This window comes from Lactuca sativa, chromosome 6 (assembly GCF_002870075.4).
Source record: "Lactuca sativa cultivar Salinas chromosome 6, Lsat_Salinas_v11, whole genome shotgun sequence".
In the NCBI taxonomy this organism is placed as follows: domain Eukaryota; kingdom Viridiplantae; phylum Streptophyta; class Magnoliopsida; order Asterales; family Asteraceae; genus Lactuca; species Lactuca sativa.
Genome location: NC_056628.2, coordinates 83,351,179 through 83,374,958, shown reverse-complemented (window position 1 = coordinate 83,374,958; position 23,780 = coordinate 83,351,179). Strand labels below are relative to the sequence as shown.

Genomic DNA, 23,780 nt, shown 5'->3' with positions numbered 1-23,780 from the left:
TGTTTTTTCTTTATAACATCATATTTATACAAAAAAAAAACGTATTTTCACATAAAAATCTTATATTTTATATATAAAAACTTTCTTCAAAAAATTTTTTGTATATGAAATATTTAGTTATAAAAATAAGTATTTATTAAGTATATAAATATATAGAAATCCGTTTTTATAAAAAAAAATGTATATAATATTCAAACATGTAAATCATTTTAGAATGAAAAATACTAATATCACAATTTTATTCGTTAATATTTCTTAAAAAATGGATCCGAACTGTTTAAGATATATAATAAAGTTGTACAAATATACAATTTCTTCAAATTATCTATGTTTATCATAAAATAATAAATATTCGTTCGATAAACGATATTAAATGACAAGTATACGAACCACTATGAAAGCATTGTCAATATTTCATGATCACAAAAGTTTTTAATATATGCCTGCCGTTAAAAAAAAACATAAGATTTAGACATCCTAAGAAAAATGCTCTACGTCCAATCAATTCTTTGTATACAAGGAACATAAGTATTGCATGTTTTGTTCGATATGGAAGAGGAGACGTGGGGGTGTAGGATTGAGTGAAGGAGAGACCATAGAAAATGTGTGGGGACTAGGAAGAAGAAGAGACAATAGAAGATCCAACATACCACGTGGAGGGTCATTATCAAACACCAGTCATCACCAATCAAGTTAACAATTTTTTCTGCAAGTCACAACCACAAAAATCACATATTCATTTGCCCTTATCAATTCAAAAGAAAATTATATGAATATTTAATTAATACTTTTGGATGTAATAGTAGGTAACGTTAACAAACTTAGGGTCCATAAATTATTTAATATTTATATCGATCCGATTTAGTTAAGACTCGGGTGTTGATCTATATCTCAAACGATAACATTTACCTTTAGTATTTCATAAGACTATACTCTGACTTTTTGTCAACTAAAAGAACGAGTACATGATAAACTAGACTAATAAAAAGAAGCAACATCTCATTATTTGCTTATAAGAAATAAACAACAAGAGAGTGTCAAACTCAACACAAAACCTTGGGATGTTCTCCTTCTTTGCCGAGCTCCAAATAAGATTCCACCTAACATATGTCAATCTCACCCCCTCAACGTATTAGAGAGTAGATACCCCTTCAACCTCATAGACATGGATGCTTGATTAGTTGATTTTTAACTAATCATGCATTTTTTTAAATCTTTTTCGTTAATCGCATTATTATGTACTTCCTCCGTCTGAAAATTATTGTCTACAGACAAAAAAATATACAGATTAAAAAAAACATTAATTATCATTAACTTTATTAAATGAAATAATAATCATACCCTTTTGTTACATTCAATTTCATCATTTTGTTGTATTTAATTCCATGGTATGTTAACTAATAATGAGATATATTTTCGTACAAGATGTATTTATTTTTAGAAATAGACTATTATTTTGGGACAAACCAAAAAGGAAACATGAATTATTAGATTGGGATAGAGGGAATATAATTGTAACGACCCCAAAATCATGACAAAAATTTCTTTTTAAAGCATTACTTAAAACATAATTGTCAAACCATAAATAAACTCATAGCATAAATCAGAGTGTTAATTCCAAAACATATTTTCATTATCAGAGTAAAACATCACAGACTGACTAATCAATGGTGTGTGTCATGCGATCACCCCGAGCTTTTCCCTTCGCTACCGGAAGTACCTGAAACCAAAACTGAAAACCGTAAGCACGAAGCTTAGTGAGTTCCCCCAACCTACCACATACCACACAAAACTGCATACTGCAAATATCGGGCCTCGCCCGCTACAACAGGCCCCGCCTGGCTTCGAGCCCCGCTCGGTGTACATATATGTTTCTCTTAGGTCCCGCCTATCTTTGGGCCCTGCTCGCTAACATATACTAACACATAAACATACCACAACACATAAACTAAACATATACTACCAAATCTTGTTCTAAGGCCTCGCCTATCTTGGGCCTCACCCTTGTCCTTCTACTGATGAGTCATGGAACCCCGACCACACTCCTTCTGATAGTGATATACGGGCCCAGCCCACACTCACTCCCTTCCTAACTTGGGCCTCGCCCTTGCTCTGCTGCTAATGAGATATGGAACATCGTCCATACTCTGTTATTGGTGAGATACGGGACCTTGCCCACACTCACCTCCCTACCAGGCACATACATGTATCACACACACAACAAATATAAACTATCATATAAACCATTCCTTAGGCACCCGCCCGCTATCATTGGACCTTGGTCCTGAATACTATACTAGCATATTGTGCCTAGGGCTAACCCCCGGGTCTTCCTACTCATAACTACATGGGTCGGCATTATGGCCGTAGACCCATCCACACAAAGGGAAACTCACCTTGCCCTGTTGAAGCTCTTGCCGACAAGCTTCTGACTGCTGACTGACAACTCCCAAACCGCTGTTCCTCTAGCTCCCCGAGCTACCAAAAACAATATTACACTTAGCCCCAAACTGACCTCCAAAAGTCAAACTAAGTCAACTCCAGGAAAAATCAAAGTCCTGGTCAAAGTCAACCTTCCAGGTCAACCCTACTCACCGAGTCAGCCTATTGACTCGTCGAGTTCATAAGCTCGGAAATCCTAACAATCCGCGACTCGACTCGCCGATTCACCCCACAACTCGCCGAGTCCTCAATCTTCTAGTCCTAGTCCTGGTCCTGACCAACCCACTGAGTCACCGCCTCAACTCACTGGTTCAACTAGCATCCACAAGGGGTTAGGGTTTGCGACTCGACTCGCCGAGTCCAAGAACATACTCGCCAAGTCCAATTGTGTCACCTCCATTCATACGATTACAATCCATCCCAATGCTTCCCACTTGAAGATCTGGACTCCTAGGGTTAGCATTACGCGTAAAGTTGCCAACTTTACGTGCATGCAAAGAGCTATGAAGCTTGAACACCAAATCTAAGCTAAAATGAAGGCCCAAACCAATAAATGAGGGTATGGCTGAGTAAAGCTTCTCACTCAGAGCTCCTAAGGCTCATAAATGCTCAGATCTAAAGTCCTCTTCGCCCACAAAGGCTCAATACTCGGATTGACCTTGGAAATGGCCCAAAAATGACAAAATCTAGGTTAAGAAGGGGATCTAGATGACTATCAGTCAAGGTATGAGCTTCATACCTTTAATTGATCTGAAATGCTACCTAAACTTTAGATCTACTGTCTCTTCTTGAATCCCCTAAGGTTTTCCTTCTTCCTTCTAGCTTTAAATCACTCAAAATGGCAAGAGAAGCTTAAGGACACTCAATGGCTGCTTAGAGTTTCGTGAGTAGGTGAGGGGAGTTATGAAGGCTGGGGTGGAGGCCTGAAATGATGCTTAAATAGGGTACCAAGTCCGGAAATTAGGGTTTCCCAACCCAGACCTGACTCGTCGAGTCAGTCCCTTTGACTCAACGAGTTGGTCACTTAAATCTCAACACGGAACCCGCTCCGACTCGTCGAGTTCTCCCATTGACTCGACGAGTTGACCCCTTTGACTAAGGGTTTTCCTTTCCTTTCATGGTCTTCCGGATTCCGGGTGTTACAATAATGTTTTATATTTAATTTATGGGTGTTGCTAAATAAACATGTCATAAACACTATTTTTAGAAAGCAACCAAATATATAAGAAGAACTAGCAAAGTGCTAGAAAAACAATTATAAAGAGTTCAAAGGATTGTTTAACCAATTAATCCAAATGAAAGAACATTTACAATTCATATTAGTAAACCATAAAAAAGAAATATCTTTAATGGAGTCAACTATATCACTTTTTCTAATTTTCCCTACTTGAAACACTAGGCTATTCCTGAATTTTCAAATGTACGAAACAACGAAACAAAAAATTGCATCAACTACATCTTTTTTTCTAGAGTTGATAGATAAGTTATCCATCATAGAAAACAAATCTTGAATAGAATCAAACTCCAACCGATCCAATTCCAACCAGCAAAATGTTCATCCTATGTTTTAACCGCCATTTCACACTTGACAAAAAGATGATCAAGTTGCTTAACATGTAACTCATAAATCAGACATAAATACAAGCTGGACATCTATACATCTACTCGACAAATTAAAATAAGTAGGAACTATATCCAACAAAACTCGCCAAAACTAGAATATTTACCTTTCAAAGCACCTACCTGATTTTTGTCTGCATAAAAGAAAGAATAAATTCATACCTATAATCAAATCAAAGGCAACTATATTTATATCAAAACTTGCACATATCAATTCTTTCCCATAAACCTTATAATGATTAGTTTTTTATTTTATTTTATGTGTTTAATATAGATCAAGTAACCAATTTATTATTATTATTATTTTAAATCAATTATGTTTTTAAAATCAAATTTTTACATATTATTGTTTCTATTTATTTATCTTTAGTTTTACTAGAGGGAATTACATAAATGGTCCTTATGGCTGGCATAATTTTGCAGTTTAGTATTAGTTTTTTGATTTTGTCAAAATGGTCCCTATTAAATGTTTTGGTCTACACATTTAGTCCTTATCCTATTAACCGTTAGATGTCATTCTGTTAAGTACGCTAACTTTAATGAACCTCACAAATACAAAATGTTTCCCTAACTTGGATAATTTTCGAGCTATATATACATCAGAAACATTCTCATATTTTCACAGGTTGTCCATAACTTCTTTGAATCAAGATTAGTTGGAAAATTCGTAAAGAAAAAATGAAACAAATACCTTATCAACATTTCATGCATCATTCTTTGAATTCTTATTGTCCCATTCCTCCTTCCCTACCATCTGATCAATCCAATGAATTGAATAAGAACTTGATCCTACGAATCCTTCCAGCAAAGAGACGATCCAGAAAAGGTGAAACAAAAGAAGGAGCAGATGTAAGCAGCAACTGGTTGACCGATGTTTGATCTGGCCGGGAAGAGAAGTTTGAAATCGTTGGACACTATGTCTCTTTAAATAGTATGTGTTTAGTGGGTAAAAAAAAGTCATAATCAATAGAAAACTACCCAGGACTAGTAATTTATGAGACGTTATAGAAAAAAAGATAGAAAAACCAATTATTAACATTTAAAACAACAATAGAAATTCTAGACTTTAACCAAGTAAAAGAAAGAAGTTTGACATTTCTCCTCGGCTTATCCTTAATATATTTTTAGAGAAATTAAATATTCTCCTACATTTTATTCCTACTTATCTTCCTACCTATGTAAAATTGTGACATGTGTCATATGTGGATAATATTATCATTAATTTAATACACTTGTCATCATTTTAAATTGATAGGATGATAGGAAGATATATAGGAAGAAAAGTAGGAGGATATTTAATTTCTCATATTTTTATTGAATTGTTCTATAGTATTTATGTTTTTTTCTTTTTATTAAAATATCTTATTTTAAAAAATCTATAAAATACAATAACATCATTCAAATACACATCAATTTTAACTATATTAGATATAGGTTTATCAAATGCAATAATACAAAAAAATAAAATGAAAGTTAAATCTATTATTGGATAATAAATTTAAAGAATAAAATAAAAATAGATTTGAAATTTCAATATTATAATAAAAAATAGAAATATAATATCATAATAAACAAATAAAATATTTTTTTAGAACGATATATTATTAAAAATCTTGTAAAATGTTAGATAAAAAAGATTATATTTTTTTTTGAACCGGCAAATCTAATCTACTCTTAAGCTAACAACATCTATTCCATCTATGTCCACGACGAGACTTGAACCCTCAACCTCAAAGAGGGAGGGCACCACCTGACATTTAGTGATTAGTGATCATATTAAATAACCAAAAAAAAATATATACTAATAAAAGAGTAGTCCTTTTACCAAGTGTCATAATATTAGAACTCCTAATTAATATGATGTCACTTGTCATTCTATTAATTCTCCTTTTTAAATTCATTAAACCTCCTAATTAATGTGATGTTATTTGTCAATCTATTTATTATTTATTTTAAATTTTAAATTTTATATTATTGTTTTCATTAGTTCACAAATAAAAAGAGTCTAATATATATGATAAATTAATTCTACATATTTATTTGAATCAATAATTATAATTTTACATAACTAATAAAAAAATCTCTTAATTAATAATGTATTTAAACTTTTATATAAAATAATTGATTAATAATTTTGAACTTTTTACTATGAATATTTAATTAATTTTATAACCGTGGTTTCCACAGGTTATAAACTAATATAGATAATCAAACCGTTGTTTTCTCTGTCTTCACCATAGTTGTCAAAATCGCGATCCTGATCGTAGGATCGTAGGATCGTACGATCCTAGGTATGAAAAGCGATCCAGATCGTAAAAGGATCGTATTTGGGGTAGGATCGCAGGTAAGATCGTAAGATCGTAGGATCGAGATCCGATCCGATCCTACCTTCCTTTGATTTTTTTTTTTTTTTTTTCAAATGAAAATTTTTTAACCACTTTATGCCTTTTATCCTTTACCAATCTACCATTTATCATTTTTTATTGAGACTTATGACTAATATTTTGAAGTTTTTATAACTTTTGAATGAAAAACTAAATGTTTGAAATAGTTTTCATGATTAAATATTATAAATTAAAATTATATTCTATTTTGTGGGATCTTAGGATCTCGATCCTGATCTTACGATCCCGATCTTGCAAACCCAAAATCGATCCTAGGTAGGATCCCGATCTTGACAACCTTGGTCTTCACCACTTCAAAAATCAAACAAGTGAGCAACGTTGTTAAAGGCATTTTGGAGTAATAAGTTTTCTTCTCACGAATATGTGTTCATCGAACGAGTTTTTCGTTGTTGCATATATATCGAGGGGTGTTGGGTAGGGCTGGCAATTCTCGACACGACACGCGACACGACCCGCGACACGACACGAAATAAATGGGTTTGGGTTGAGTTTTTCAACCCGCTAACCCGCTAACACGCCAACCCACCAACCCGTTTATTAAATGGGTCATATATGGGTTTCTCAAAAAATAAACGGGTTGACCCGCCAACCCGTTTATATTCTTAATAAAAAATTTATTTTATTTTTAAATGTATTTATGTATCAAGTATTAATATTTAATAAATATTATATAATATATACCATTGATTCATAGACCATTCGACTGTTTTGACATTTTGACTCGTGGTGAATGGTCTAAGGTCGTAAGTCGTGACCTATAAGGCTAAGTCTGTAACATATTTCTATGAATGTTTTTAATTTTCATTTGAATGTTTAAGACCTAAATGTCTAAAATTCGGACCCACGAACCCAAATATGACCCACGAACCCGCCAACCTGTAAACCCGTATAAATAAATGGGTTGACGGGTCATATATGGGTTTACGTTCCAAACCCGCCAACCCGTGACCCGCCAACCCGTGACCTGTATATTTAAATGGGTCGTGTTTGGGTTGACATATTTTGACACGCCAACCCGCCAACCCGCGACACGCCAACCCGAACACGACACGATTGCCAGGCCTAGTGTTGGGAGACAAACCCTATATGTTATACTAAAATTTCCAACATCAACCACCATTTTGAAAATGGGCAACCACTATTTATAGAGCACTACCAAAATATGGTTAATTTGGGTATTTTAAAATTTTGAGTAGTTTTTGATAAATTAAATAAGTTAATAAATAAATAAATAAACATTAAATTTTTTGTAAATTTTTTTCAAACTTCTACTACATTTAAAGTTAAACTAAAAATATATCAATATGAGATCAATATTTAAAATACATTTAGACCTACATAATTATTTGTAAAAATATAATTTTAAACTATGGATCTTGTCGTTTTTTAACATGTACCTTTTAGATTAAGATTATTGAAAGTTTATACCATAATACCAACATATTGGCTGCCGTAAAAAAAAAAAAAAAAAAAAAAAAATTATATGGAATTGGTAATGTTTATGCATGTATACATCATACTTGGTAAATAGTCAATACCCATTCATTTTTTGATGAGCTGTCGTAGTGGACCACTTGAAAAGGAGCCGATCCGAGCCGTTTGTAAAAGCGAATGAGGACACGTATCACCTACGCCGACAGGTAACCTCTGTGCCCCACTCATATATTTTAATGCAAAACTTTAAGAAATAACTTAATGGCTGTTGTATTTTATTTTTGTTCTCATTAAATTTATAAAATACTGTATAACCTTTTCACAATAAAAAAAACAGTATTTTTTATAGTAATAGTGTGTAATTTCATCATATAAGTTTAACATAACATATTATGTTATTGATACTCGGAAAACAAATATTATCCATGGTTTCAAAATCAAGCACATTTGGTCCCGGCCTGCTTTAGTTATTTTCGTCTAAGCTCTAGTAGAGAAGCCTCATATGCATCACACACAATTATCTGTCATTCCCCATGTTTTGAAAACTGAACCGGACCGGCCGGTTCGACCGGTTCAACCGGGAACCGGTCCCGGATCCGGTTCTTAAAGGCCAAAAAACCGGTAATCGTTTGAACCGGTGAAAACCTGGTCCCGGATCCGGTTCTTAAAGGCCAAAAAACCGGTAATCGTTTGAACCGGTGAAAACCTGTTTTCACCGGTTCAAACGATTACCGGTTTTTTGGCCTTTAAGAACCGGATCCGGGACCGGTTCCCGGTTGAACCGGTCAAAACCGGAAATTTTAAAAAATATTTATTTTTATTATTTTTTGTATTTTTTATATAATTAAATATAATTATGACATTATCCGGTTTTTCCGGTTTTTGAGACCGGTTCGACCACCTGAACCATCGAACCAGTAAGACGACTGGTTCGGTCTTCGGTCCGGTTTTCAAAACCTTGGTCATTCCACATATACCTCTAACGTCTATGTTTAAATCACAAATTAAGAATTCGTCAAAATCATCTGTGATGTAAACTTTGTATATGTGTAGCAAGTAAATTCTAGTATAAATATTAACGCATGATTATTCGATTACCCTTAGAGTAACATAGTGTTCTCACTTTGTCAATGTGGAAGCCTAACAATCATGGTCACATCATAGACAAACCTCAACCTAGGTAGGCGATTATGGAGTTGGCAAACATTTGGATAATGATGTCTAGGGATGAGCATTGGAACCGAACCAGAACCGGTATTGCGATATTATAAGAACTGGTAACCGGACCGCCGGTTCCAAAGTCGGTTTCGGTCCCGATTTTCTAGTAATTTTTTCAAACAAAAACCGGTTATAAATAAGATGAAACTAATGACGATGCAATTCATAATATCGATCATTACTAATTACTGATTAGTTTTTTTTATATTATAAGAATTATAATTAGATTAATGATCATCTTCTGTATGCATATTCCAACCAAGTGTATAAAGATATGATGTTTTCTTAAGATTATACTACGTATTAAACATACTTTTAAACTCTAAATGCATAAAATTTACGTCATTTTAAAAGCATGCATTTTAACTTTATTTGTTCGCTGGCTATTTAGTACAAAAAAAATGCAAGCTATTGCATTTTTGTATCGTTTTCTAGTCTTTGTAATGTAACTTATAACTACACATTCATATGACTACAAAATATTTATAAAAAAATTGCATGGTTTTTGTCTTTAAACTTCCGGACTGGTTCCGGTTTTTTAACCGGTTTTTGTGGACCAGAACCGGTTTTGCTAAAACTAAAGTACCGGTAACCGAACCGTTATATGAAATCATGACTGGTTCCGGTGGTTCCAACGCTCCTCTCTCTCTCTCTCTCTCTCTCTCTATATATATATATATATATATATATATATATATATATATATATATATATATATATATATATATATATATATATATATATATATAAAGATTATGTATCACTTCCTTTAGTAGTTTCTTGTCATTGTAGATTTCAACAAGGGAAAACTTCGCCTCATATACTACCCTTGTTAAAGATCTTGTTAGTTTGCTCAAGTTTAACTACATCCTCTATGTGATATCCCCTTCATACCATAATAACATAAATCTTTTTGTATTAATCACTTCTATTTCTTTAATTTCCATACTTGTGTCACTAAGCTTTGCATCACTTGCACTAAGTACTTCCATTAAAGGTTACACACCAATGTGAAACTATGTCATATTGTCACTACCAATTTTGTATACTTTATACATTGTTTGGTAATCAACCTGACACTTCACAACCATATTTAGTTTCAATATTGAAATCGTAATCTTTCTCTAAATTTCCATTGTACGGTATATCATGACCTCATGGCTCAAATAATGGATAAAAAATTCATTTTCTTGTTTAACATGGGCTCAAACATCAAATATCTACCATTTGGACATTTACATATAAGAGTGGTACACCAACATATACCATTGGGACATTCTTTTAGGGGATGTTTGTTTTTTTTGTGAAGAGCTGCGCAACCACTTTTGTCTGCGCCGCGCAGACATATGCCCTCGCAGAGTGTTTGTTTTTTGGAAGTGCGCAGACCAAAAAACGTCTGCGCGAGGTCTTCCTGGTGCAGACATGGGCCACTGTCTTCAAAGGTCTTCAGACCTCATTTTAACCTTAAAAAAAAAAAAAAAAAAAAGACCACCTGTTTTTTTTTCTTTCTCTTTTTGCTGAAAATACATTTTTAATGTTTATGATATGGAATTAAGTTTGAAAAATTAATTTATTTCAACAACTGCAGACGTTAAAAACAAACAGTCTTCTTATTGCAGACTGCAGACATTTGGTCCACCTCTTCTGCCGCAGAGGCTTGCAGATGTGGTCCGCAGACTGCAGACATTTTGGCTTTAAAAAAACAAACAACACCTTAGTCTCTGTCATGGAATGTTATTCTTCTAAGTCAAAAATCCCCATTAAAGGATGATGATGGTTACTAAAAGGGACTAAAATCCTTAAGAAATCAACATGGTAAATATATTTACTCTAGGAACCGCCACATGAAACATTTAGGTCAAATTCGAGTTTTTTGCTACAAGATCCATTGTTTTTTAATCTTTTTCTTACATTGTTTCATTTTAGTTGATGGATCATCATTTATTTTCTCAATAATAACTATGACTAGAGATGATGTATTGCATACCTTAACAATTAGGACATCTTAATCATTACCAAGAGGTAATAGTATGAAATTCAACTTTGTTTCGAGCATGCAAATATGGTCATATACGGGTTCCTTTTTCTATAGCCATCTATTTCATCATCATGTCAACCTTGTGAACAGAGAAGTCCTCTACTTCGGCATAGTCCACGAATGTCACCTTCCCATGATTTTACAAATTTTTAGGTGATTTTGTGAAAACACCTCCATGAATAACCTGCATTGTAACTATATTTCGTAACATCCTTGTAAAACACACAAACAAAATTGTTAAGCTTTCTGATATGAAATGGGTTTCGACAACAAATGAATAACGGAGTACAACTTATTGTACTCCTTTGAATCAAGTTCAGTGGTTGGTTCCCTATATTTTGTAACATCCCCGTAAAAACACAAACATAATCGTTAAACTTTCTGATATGAAATGGGTTTCAACAGCAAATGTAATAACCAAGTACAACTTATTGTACTACTTCAAATCAAGTTCACTGGTTGGTTCTTGGATGTAGGGTTGTTCATTATCTGGATAAAACCGAATTGTCCAATTGGACAATTTGGATCGGACTATTTGGTTCGGATATTTGGATTTTTGAATTGGTTTTCAGCAAAACCGAATTATTATTTTGGATTTCAGATTGATTTTGGTTTATAAACTAAGGACCGAATAGTCCAAAAAAACCGAATAACAACTTATTATCTATTTTTCATATGTATCTTTAACTATTTATAAATTTACTAAATTATTATTTTTAGTTATTAGAAATTTTCATCGAATATACTACCTTAAATTACTATCAAAAGTTTTTTGTAATGAAATATTACCTATAATATATTTTCTTAGTATTTGTTCATAAATTATAATTTACAAAAAAAAAATAGTTTCTTTGTAGATTTTGCTAATATTCAAGTTATATATTTTTCAAAATGCCTTGCCTTTTGAAAACCGAATTCTAAAAACCGATCCAACCGAATTGTAATTTGTTTGAATCGGATCAGATTTAAATTTAGTTTGGACTATTCGGATCGATGTTTTGAAAATCGAAATATATTCGGATTCCCTTGATTGGATCGGATCAAACCAATCCATCCAAACGAACATGCTTACTTGGATGGTCCGGGTTATTGGTTTAAAAATGGTGCCATTTTCTAACAAGTTACTTTATTTCAACCATTGTGGTATGATTTGAGGTCGATGCTAAGAATGTAGACTAGGAAAGTGTTCTCTTGGGGGAAAATGGTAACGACATGTTACAAACGTAATATGAATGTCATATGCATATTTATTGAGACATTTGGCGTCAAGAATTAGCTTGCAAAAGGATATGTGGAAAGACATATTTGCCTTATGTGTAGCGCATGTGAGGGCTTTCTAACGGAGCTCATGTGACGTTAACTGAGACAGAGACAAAATGTATCTGATTTTGAAACCATGTGGATTTTTGACATCGGTTTTCTAAAACTTGGACTATACTTGCACGCTGGGACAAACCACAAGGATCATTATGTAGTTTTCTCTAAATAATCTACCATACAACCTATAATACTATTAATAGTAAATTATATTATAATTTATCTTTATTGAATCAACTTTCAGGTATGAAAAGCCCGATATTTGCGGGTTGATGTGTTTTTTTATTAAGAAAAATCAAAAAGAATATTCTTTTTATGCCATGGTGTATTGTTCACTTTGTGGCTTAATAATCCAAACATTGTTGTCCATATTTTTTTAGTTGAACTTAATATCTGTTTCTGCTGCTGAAGAGTGTCATATCATATGATAAGTTTTCTTTATTAAAATTTAAAATGAATTTAAAAAAAGGCATCAAATTTGTTTAATATCTCGTATAATCATCAAAATTATATATTTATCAACATAAACTTGAACTGATGCAAAAAGTTTCATTTATAATAATATAGATTAAGTTTTTTTTTGTCTTTCTTATGTTTAATTAACATAGATCAACTTTTTTACTTTTTAACAGCTTTTAATGATTTATTAAAGAAATAGAGACTTGATTAATAGTTAAAAGGTTATTAAGATATGAAACACCCTTGGATTTGATTAATTTATAGGATATTAATTATTATTTAGAATTTCAACAAGAAACGTTTTATATAGAGAGAATAATGTGTGGAAATCAAATTGAAATTACTTTAATAAAAATAAATCAAAATTTATGATTTTATTGATGAAAATTTGAGCAAGTGGAGGAGGAAAGACAGCAGGAGTATGGTTGGCATGGCATGGCAATTGGCCTTAGATCTTTTGAATCCATTATTATGTATTATGTATTTTATACTTAAGCGCATAATATGTTAAAACTTAAAACCAAAGGGAGCTATTATAATTTGTAAATTGATTTTGATATTACTTAAACCACAGATGCTTGCAATGCAATATTATTTCCCTTGGATTTTGGATCAAAAGATTCCACCATCATAATGTATATAGAAGATAGAATAAATTAATAAACCAATCATATTTTATATGTATATTTTATATTGGAGATTTCATATACTAAAAAAAGAGTTTTGTTTTACAGTTACATATTTCCACTTATTTAACAAAGAAATTAGAGTTAATGATCTTATTAACGAGCGATCGTTCTGATAACAATACATAAAGGAACCTAAACTTGTTACACTAAAAAACTATATATTGAAACATATAGAATTGTATAAGTTATTGGTTGTTAGAAAATCAGGGTATATAATTGCTTGGGGTATAGAATTGTTTGGATCAATGAGAATTGTCAAACACTTTCAGATTAAAGCATTTCGAAGGTAAACTCAAAAATCTCTAATTGGATAAAACTCACTGTTTTCTAGAATGGAGGATGAAGAAGATGTTATGAAGATCTGTACCCAAAATGATTTCGAAAATTGATCATATAACAGGAAACAACCTCCTGTCTTAAAACTGCCAAATGACAGTTTTATGTCCCAAAACTTATCCAAAACGGTCATAAACTAATTTAAAACCGGGTCTAAAATATGGATCACAAAACCGTATGTATTTACAGAAAATACGGATTTTGAGGGTACACTCGACCCCAGCCAGAGGCTCTACCCCTTAGACCCAACCATTGACTACCACCCCTTGGACCCCGCTCCCATGGGCACTGCCCCCGGACCCCCCTAAATAGAAGTATACTTTCATCAAAAACAAAATTAAATAAATATGCACTCCGTATCATACTAATTTGTCCAATAATTGTCAAAATGAAATTGATTAGCAAATTAACCTCATTACACTCAAATAATATTAGTGATATAAAATCACCAACAATGCTTTATAACATAATGACTTATAAATAGAATCTAGTGGTTGATAAGTAAAATTTTATACCGAAACATAATGTTCAAAATATGACACATTCAAAATATTGTTAGTTAACTCTCTGCACAAGCTTTAGAACGGATTTACGTGGACACCAGGTTATTGAACTTATTAGTATGCCCTTGGTAAGTTCAAGAAAGTTCATATGAATAGTTGCCTATTATAAATTATTAGTTTGTTAATATTATTGGAGTGGTGGACTGTTTCAAACTTGGGGCATTATACCTTGCTATTTTTTGTTTTTTGTTTGTTTTTTTTTTTTTTTTTTTTTTTTTTTTGGTTAATATAAACGTAAATAAGTAAATAACCAAAAAGATTAAAAAAACGAAGTTAGTTAATCAAATAATAAATATGAATATCATAACAATTATAATAATTTGGTGTACCAAATTAGATGAGTAGGTATGGACCTTTGATCAAAATTGCTTCGCTGTCATTGACATTTTACTTGATCAACGCCCATCTTTTAATCGTGCCTATTCATTAATTACGTTCACATTTCTAAAAACGTCAAAGAATTTATTAACTTATTAAAATTTTGTACAAGCTCAAGTTATGTTCACATTTTGGTTATTTTTCTAACACCATTCATGTTTTAATCATGCTAATCACGAATAAAATAAGCTATCATCAATTTCAATTGTTTTTCAAAATTTGATTATACGTGTGGTTTTCTAATTAGTTGGGGTAAAATAATGGGATTTAAAGAAGCATATAGAATGTTATTGTAAGTAAAATAAATAGTAAATTAACCAATACTATATAAATTTAATCATCTGATTAATTTTTTTTAATATTAATGACAATATATTAAATAAAAAAAGAAAGTTTTACACAGACGTAACGGGTAAACGTACAACTACTGTAACCCATTTTTAGATGAAAAAACTAATTTTTTAAAAACATCTATAAATCTTGGCGTTATAAATAAACTAGCTTATAAAATATCTTCTTGTCATTTTACATTGTAATCTATAAATAAATTAGTTTTTTATCAAACATTATATTAAAAGATCTCTTATATTAATTCATCAACTAATTTATCATCTATCAATTAGGTTATTAATTACTAGCTAGTTTTTCATCTAAAAAGTTAGTTTGCCAAATAGAAACTTATTTGTAAATGATATTAAGTCCATGTCTAAATTTGGAGAAATGATGATAAAATTTATTGCAAACTAAATTTTCTAGCGAGTTCTAAAAGTATAGGGTGTGTTTTATAAATGTTTTGAGAGTAAAGACACATCACACATACATGACACATGTATACATGTTACATGGCAATGAATGACACATACATAAGATGACACGCTCTCAAAACTCTTTAAAAAGCCGACTCTTTCCACTCACATAACCACTTTCACAAACCCCAAAACAATAGAATCTTAGAAAGAAAGAAAAAGGGTTAGAAAACAAAAAAAAAACAATGGGGAGCTGTTCATATGAATCGATGTCATCGATCTCCGAAAGGATCTTCCGTGAAGAACAATACCCAGAGCTTGAATTTTCCAACGAAACATCGATTGAACACGAAAACCGATCTGGGTTTTTCAAGAAAGAGGATTTATGGTCTAAAAACAGCATCAGGAAGAAGAAAAACCAAGTGTTCCTTGAAGGGTATGTTGAAACATCCGATGAAGATGATCTTGTTAGGGCCAAGAGTTTAACCGATGAAGATCTCGATGAACTGAAAGGGTGTTTCGATTTAGGGTTTGGGTTTAGTTACGATGAAATTCCGGAGCTCTGCAACACTTTGCCAGCTCTCGAATTATGTTATTCCATGAGTCAGAAGTTTCTAGACGAGCAACAAAAGTCACCGGAGGTGTCGCCGCCTCTCGCGGCGGAGCCTGAAACCGTTTCACCGCCTCCTGCTCCGATTGCTAATTGGAAGATCTCAAGTCCTGGTGAGTGTTTTTTTTTCTGAATTTATTCTTCCGATCTTATAATTTCAATGCGATCTGAAACCGCAATCATCATAATAATTACTTTGAAAACCCACATCAAAACCCCTAAATTGATATCAGATCTTTGTTCTATAAATTACGCCGATTATAATGTGGGTCGAAGTCTAATTGGATTAAAAACTTTTGTAGGCGATCATCCCGAGGATGTGAAAGCAAGGCTCAAGTATTGGGCACAAGCAGTGGCGTGTACAGTTAGATTATGCAACTAGTAAATGTGTTGATTTATGCACCGATTTGAAGCAAAATTTTGGATCTTGATCATCAGTCATGGAGACACGACGGTGGTTGCCGCCTGCGGGAGGTGGTGGTGGTGGTGGTAGGAGGAGGAGAAGAAGAAGATTGTAAGGTTGTTGGTTTCGAATTCTTGATCTGGAGATGGATAATTGGCTTGATTTCCATCAATGACAGGTTTTGATGAAGTGGAGAAGGAGAACTCTAATTTTGTGATGGTGTTTTGATTGTAATGAGTTTTGATTGGACAAAATTGATAGTTGTATGATATGATTTAATTTGTAGTTCGAGGAATAAATTCATGAAATAAGAGTTCTCGTGTTCTTCTCTTTGTTGGGTTTAATTACTTTTTTTTTTTTTTTTTTTTTTTTTTTTTTTTTGTGAAATAACCGAATGTTCTTGACATTTAAAATATAACCCATGTTAGCAGTTTACGGGTTGCTGGATTCTCATAATTTAGTAGTATCAACCCAAGAAATAACAATATATTTTTGGTGATTTTTTATATAGCTAACAATGTCATAAAAATGAAACAATGTTCATGGTTTATTGTATAGATTTTCAAAATATAATGCTATAAGTTGGTATATTCTTTTTAGAAGTTTAAAAGTAAAAATATAATGTCACAACAGAAAGAAATAAAAGTGTAACGATATAACATAGAAATGCAAATGATATAAGAACCATGTGCCCAAAAAAACATCGTAATGGCTACGATTTAAAATAGTCACGATCACTACAATGTGGTCCATGCAATAATGGAAATTTCAACTAGATGGGTGATTGGTCGGCCGTTGTTGATATATAACTTTCAAATATCATATGAGTTGATTTGATTTGTGTTTAACCAATTTCGGTCCTGTGATTCAGTTTGAGTTTGATGATTTATGATTAACTTTCCATTGCGTATAGTAATATATTGATGTGATAATCCCCTACAAACGTATAATACAAGCAAAGGGATCATAAAAATAATAAACCGTACCATCTGGACAACACACTGACTCTGTTCCAATCTGCACACTGACTCTGTTCCAATCTCTAAGCGGGAGATCAATCACGGAACGCTAGCGATGTTTTTAACGTGTCAAGGTTTGAACCATAAACCTCCTGTATTGAATTTCACATCTCAATCACCAATCTCTCATTGTAGGGAGACCATAAGCATAAGTGTTTATGAAAGTATTTTATTATATAATAGTATAAAAATGGGTTGTACCCTTACTTGATTTATTGTAAACCTATAAATGGATTATATGAAAAAAATAAAAATGTATTTTTAGATCGATCTCATGAAATTTGATTAAAGTATTGATTAGATCGAGAATTTTGGATATGAGATTATTTTATTAGTTTATATAAAGCTTTACTATTTTATATGAATAAATAAAAAAATTGATCAAATTTTATAATTTGGTAGTATTTTGTATTAAATAAATTAAGAACTTATCTTCTATTCATTGATTAAGAACTCTATTAGATAAATTAAGAACTTATCTTCTATTCATTGATTTATGACAACTAGAGCATGTAATTAGTTTTGAAATTAGACGATATATATAATATCAGGTTCAGTGTCGAATGACTATGGTTTATTATATTCTTGTGGATTTGAACGATTGTAAAACTTCATATTTCAGGAGTATGGCGTACGAAAAATATATTTTTAAAAAATATAAAGAATAAACGTGTTTTATAACAATATATATAAAATTAGATTTTTATGGATTTATATCGTGCATCACAATAAAACATTATGAAGTTATGATGAATAAAATCAGAATAAACATCTTGAACTAGGTATTTAAAAAAATAATAAAAAAAAATAACAATATATTTTCTGATAGATATTATGGAATTTTATCAAAATAATGATCAGTGACAAAATTACGAGTTTTCATTAATTTATTAGTTTATGTAAAATCATTAGTATTTTATATGGATAAAAAAAAAAGGAATTTGTAGTATTATGTATTTTAGTTGAACTCGGTCATTTACAACGAATCCAACTGTTTAATTTGTTTCAAGCTCGGATGATATTTGAAGTATCATCTTCAATAAAAATGACATAATATATTAAATTCTCATGGATTCAAAAATCCGTAAAATGTTTTGTATAATGTATGAAAAACATATTATATAATAAAATAAGTAAAAAAGAAACGTATTTTATAAAAAACATGATTTTGAGACCAAAAATATATAATATCTTATATATTTGATTGAGACAAATATATATATATATATATATATATATATATATATATATATATATATATATATATATATATATATATATATATATTAATTTAAAGACAGTTTTAAAAAGTTATTCATTAATGATATATTCAGGATTATACCAAATATTACATAATATAAATTATAAAAGAAAATTAGAATAAAATGTTTGAAATAGTTCAAAAGAAAATGACCTTAACCAAAAATTAGAAAAAAAAAAAAAATTCAACTAGCCATAATTTTCGCACGTCACCGTCTGTTAAGAACTAGTAGGTCTTGCTTTGTTTTTATTTTTTATTTTTATTTTTTTGAGATTTTCACAAGTCACCATCTACGAAAATCAGGCTTGCGATTTTTTTTTAATAGGTCGCCATCTGCAAAAGTCTAGGTGCTCTGTAATTTATTTATTTATTTATTTGAGATTCTTACAAGATACCCCTTGTGATTAGAAAAACTCATATTATTTTATGATTGTTATGAAGTTCATATTTGAAAATTATGAAGTGTACAAAATAGTCTACTTTTGAATTAAAAAATTATGGTTTTCTGAAATCCAAATTGAGAGTGTTTGTAATAACTTTGTTACAAAGAAAAAAAAATCAAACAGAGTTTATAAGTGAAAGCTACGAAGAATCAAAGTTTGATCATTTTCATATTTTTCACCGAATAACTTACTTTGGAGCTAAAAAAAGAATGATTTTCTGACATCTAAATTTGGAGTATAATATATTAATATATCAATAGATACTCTTTGTTACAAAGATCACAATAAAAGAAATTCAGCTCAAACAAAGTTCGTATGAAAAAGTTATGAATATTCGACGTTAGCAAAAATCATGATTTTCGCATGTCACCACTAAAATATGATATTTCGTAGGTGGCCACCTACAAAATCACGACTATTTTTGACAATTTTAAAATTTTAGATATTTTGAAATTTTTTTGGTATGATTAGCTATTATGATATTAATTCAGTTTTAAAAAAAAGTATAGAAAAATATTAAAGTTTGAAATGGATATCTATCGTCAAATCACAGATCTTATTAATATAAGCATAACATAAGGCGAATTGCGTAGAAAGGGACATCTATCGTAAAACAATTGTTAGTTCATTATTCATAATTCTTATATTTACGTTTTAAGGTTCACATATAAAATAAAAATAAATACATAAATAAATAATCATCTAAATCCAAACATACCCCAATGACGCTACCATGATAAGTGTAGAAAGCATAATCAATCCTAAAAACTCAAAACACGTGAGGCATCACAAAGTTAGTAGTTGTCGTTTACGCCAAGAAGTTATAATTTTCCTTAAATTGACTTGGACTAAACATGTTCTTCGGTTCAAAATCATGCTTTAATTGGTTTCTATAAGATAAGGATGTATCATTTAGGACACTCTAAATACTAAAATACTTTACATTACCCAACAACAAAATGTTTACCTACCCCCATAAACTTAAAACCATTCAAATGGTGAAAAATAAGTTAATTATTCAAATAAAAGCTTACAAACAAACAAACAAGATATCAAGACAAAAAACTGAAAATTTCATCAAATTGACATTAGTCTCATCAGTAGTGTCAGTCCAATGCATGTCAAATACAGTGTCTTGTCCTAAATAACAAGTCTGGCTTAATGAACACTGAGGTTTTTAACTCCATCTTCAACATGAGAAGAAAGACTACTCTTTCTCCACCTCCAATAATTCACCCTCATCGGATCCATAATTTCCAAAACCAAACAAACCCTAGCCGCCACATCGGAATCCAAATTGTTCGACTCCGGAATCAGAGATTCCAGAGCATTTTTGAGGTCTTGGGTAGGTTCAAAACCATGGACAAGGAGATCCAACAAAAGGCTAAGAGCAAACACACAGTTGACTTTGGAAGTCAACACTTTCAGACAAAGCGTTGAGACCTTGGAATCTGTTACAAATGCCTTCATGTTGTTTTTGTAGAGGCCACGAAGGTATCTCCATGGGCTTTCGTTCTCTGGTTTTGTCAAAATGGCTTTTATGGTGTAATTAACCTCGGAATCTCTTATTCCCTCTATGCCTCCTAATCCTGGGTGTCTTGTTATAACAAAGTATCTCTGAAAAAGAATCCAGTTATGGATTTATATATCTAATAAACAGTTATTTACAACTTTAATGTATAACATCTCTCAAATAAACATTTGTTTGGTTATTCTTATTCAGAATCACTCTTAAATAGAAGGGCAAAATGGTCATTTATTCACATTAAGACAGCTCATCATGTATGAAAAACGGCTATTTACGGTTTTAATTTATGACCGTATTTAATGAATCAACAGTCATTTGTTATTCAACATTAGTTTTGAACAAATGGGTAAAATGGTCATTTACTCACATTCAGCCCAAAAACATTTGTGTACAACTTTAATATATAACAGTTGTAAATAAACGTTCATTTGTCATTCACAATCACTTTTAAACAGCTAAAAAAAATCCAGAATACCATAGGAATAGGGTAAGGATCAGTAACAGTTTTTAAACTAAAGGGTAAAATAGTAATTTATTCAGCCCAAAAAACGGTTATACAATTTTAGTTCATAACAACTCTTGAATTAACAATCAATCGTTATTCAACACACTTTTAAACAGAAGGGTAAAACAGTCATTTACTCACATTCAGACGGTTCATTCTGTTAAAAAACAGAATTTGTGTATACAACATTTACTCCAGGCATACATCATTTCAGCACTTAATGGGAAAAGATACAGGGTCTAAGCATGATGAATGAGATTATGTATGAAGAAAAAAGTAATTAATACAAAATAAGATGTTAAATTAGGAATTTAGGGTGGTAGATTTAAACAAAATCCTTGATATATATTCATGGAAAACAGTTTCTAGACCCCAAGAACTGAAAGAGCATTTTGGCCCCACTGATTACATTATGATCTATCTTAGTAATTTCAGCAGAAAGCATGTAGTAGAATAAAGATCTCATGTTAAGAAACTTAATCTATATACCTGATTCCAAGCAGAATTGTTGAAAATATCATCTTCAAGTAGTTTATCACAGTAAGCAAGTTCATCTTCCCAGCCTCCAAGATTTTGAAGGACCCACTGAATATGAAAAAATAAATAAATCAAATCTGAAGCCTTTATACACTATTGTAATAAAGATTGGAAGCAACATGATAATTAAATTGGATACCTGTCTATGAGACCAAGCATGATAATTCTTAGCATCATTTAAGAATATGTTCTTGGTGAACTCAAGTTCTCTACCTGCAGCTTCACTCCCCAATTTCTCAGCAACCCACCTCCTATGGTGCCTGTATTAAGATTTAAGAATATTACAAATCATATCAGTTACAACTTACAAGCTATTTTGGTAGAATCAAAATGCTAAGTGATTTGATCTAAGAAATAGTATATTGTCTCACCATAGTTGGTAGTTTTTTGAGTTCTTGCTAGCAAGATGCTCAACGAATTCTAATTCATCATGCAAATCAGCATTGAGAGCCTCAAGTATTACTCTTCTGAATTGCCACACCTGTGATGTGAAAGACAAAAACATGTTACACGTTGGATTTCATAGTAGATAGAATTGGCGTTTCTTGCTTCAACTATGTTCCCATCAATTTCCTTCATGTATTGCTAACTTCTAATCATGCTATCAAAAGTTTCTTTCTGTTTTGTTAAAACCATGTACCAAACTACTGAAAACCCCCAAATTACTGGTTAATTACCATATTGAAAGATAAAAAGTGGTTTCAATTGTTGTTTCTGTGCAAGTTATCTAGTTTAATACAATCAAACGTATATTACAGATTCATAGAAAGCCATACAGAGATTGAGATCCAAACAGATTCGATCACTCACAAACGAAGTAGTAATAAAACTACAATTTATAGTCAAAATTAGTTTGAGGTCAATATAAGATTATTTGCACGCATAGAGATAGAGAGTTTGTTAATTCTTACGGTGTAATTTCCAGCATTGAAGTGAATTGCTTCGGAGGTAAGCTGAAGAGCGCGATGTGATCGCTCATCGGCGAGATATACAGCTCGAAAGTAATCCATAGTCTCGGCGAACTCTTCAGAGTACGCAATTGGAACAACGGGGTTAGGACCATCGTCCTGCGGTACGGGAGTGATGTCGGACCATTCCGGTCTTTGACTAAGTGGTATCCTCTCATCTTCATCTGAATCCATTCCGTCGACGACGATGATGCTCCGATCCGGCGATCCCCCTATCTCTACCAGAAGTTGGAAGTTTGCTTTATTCTCTTGAGCTTCTCACTACTACCCTTTTTACCCCTCCCTTGGTCAGCCGTCAATTTACAGTGTTAAAACTGTATGCTGTATAGATCGTTGCTGTACCTCGGGTAAAATAGAATGTCACGTAATAATAGTCCTTTTGTTTTTCAATATAATAGTCAATTTTTAAAAATAAATACATATTTTACTAAAATACTTCTCATTATTAGTTAAATGCAACAAAAGAATGGAATTAATCTATCATGGAATTAAATGCAACAAAAGAATAAAATTAAATGCAACAAAATGGCTTATAGCCTAATGGTATCTGGTGTTTTCCTTTTTTCTTGAGATTGAAGGTTAAGTCCTGCTATGGACATAGATGAATTTAATGTCTAGTTTAGGAATAGGTTAGAATTGTCGTTTAAAAAATAATAATAACAAAGTTAATGGTAATTAATATTTTCTTAATCCGTTGGTTTTTATTTTCCATTTCCTCATAGCTATCTATGTTTGAAGGTTTTTTTGTTGTCCATTCTTCTCTATATTTGAAACCGATGTAAAATTTTCTGTGTTTGTTTCTCAAATTTCTTGTCTATATTTGAAACTTATGCTGCTTCATTTGCCTAATTATCAACTTAT

General features: G+C 31.6%; 2 protein-coding genes across 2 annotated transcripts; one reads left to right on the top strand and one right to left on the bottom strand.

Annotated features, from left to right (window-relative positions):
* Window positions 1–15,810: 15,810 nt before the first annotated feature.
* LOC111891232 (uncharacterized) lies at window positions 15,811–16,988 on the top strand. The gene is made up of 2 exons (XM_023887301.3): window positions 15,811–16,368; window positions 16,558–16,988. The coding sequence occupies exons 1-2, from the start codon at window positions 15,891–15,893 to the stop codon at window positions 16,635–16,637; spliced, it is 558 nt and encodes a 185-aa protein (XP_023743069.1). The 5' UTR covers window positions 15,811–15,890; the 3' UTR covers window positions 16,638–16,988.
* A 3,389-nt stretch (window positions 16,989–20,377) lies between these two features.
* Window positions 20,378–23,722, bottom strand: LOC111891252 (protein farnesyltransferase/geranylgeranyltransferase type-1 subunit alpha). Its single transcript, XM_023887322.2, has 5 exons — window positions 22,863–23,722; window positions 22,323–22,432; window positions 22,091–22,211; window positions 21,904–21,999; window positions 20,378–20,998 (listed from the first exon to the last, which is right to left on the bottom strand). Exons 1-5 carry the CDS (start codon window positions 23,091–23,093, stop codon window positions 20,540–20,542), a joined length of 1,017 nt encoding a protein of 338 aa, XP_023743090.1. The 5' UTR covers window positions 23,094–23,722; the 3' UTR covers window positions 20,378–20,539.
* Window positions 23,723–23,780: the final 58 nt, after the last annotated feature.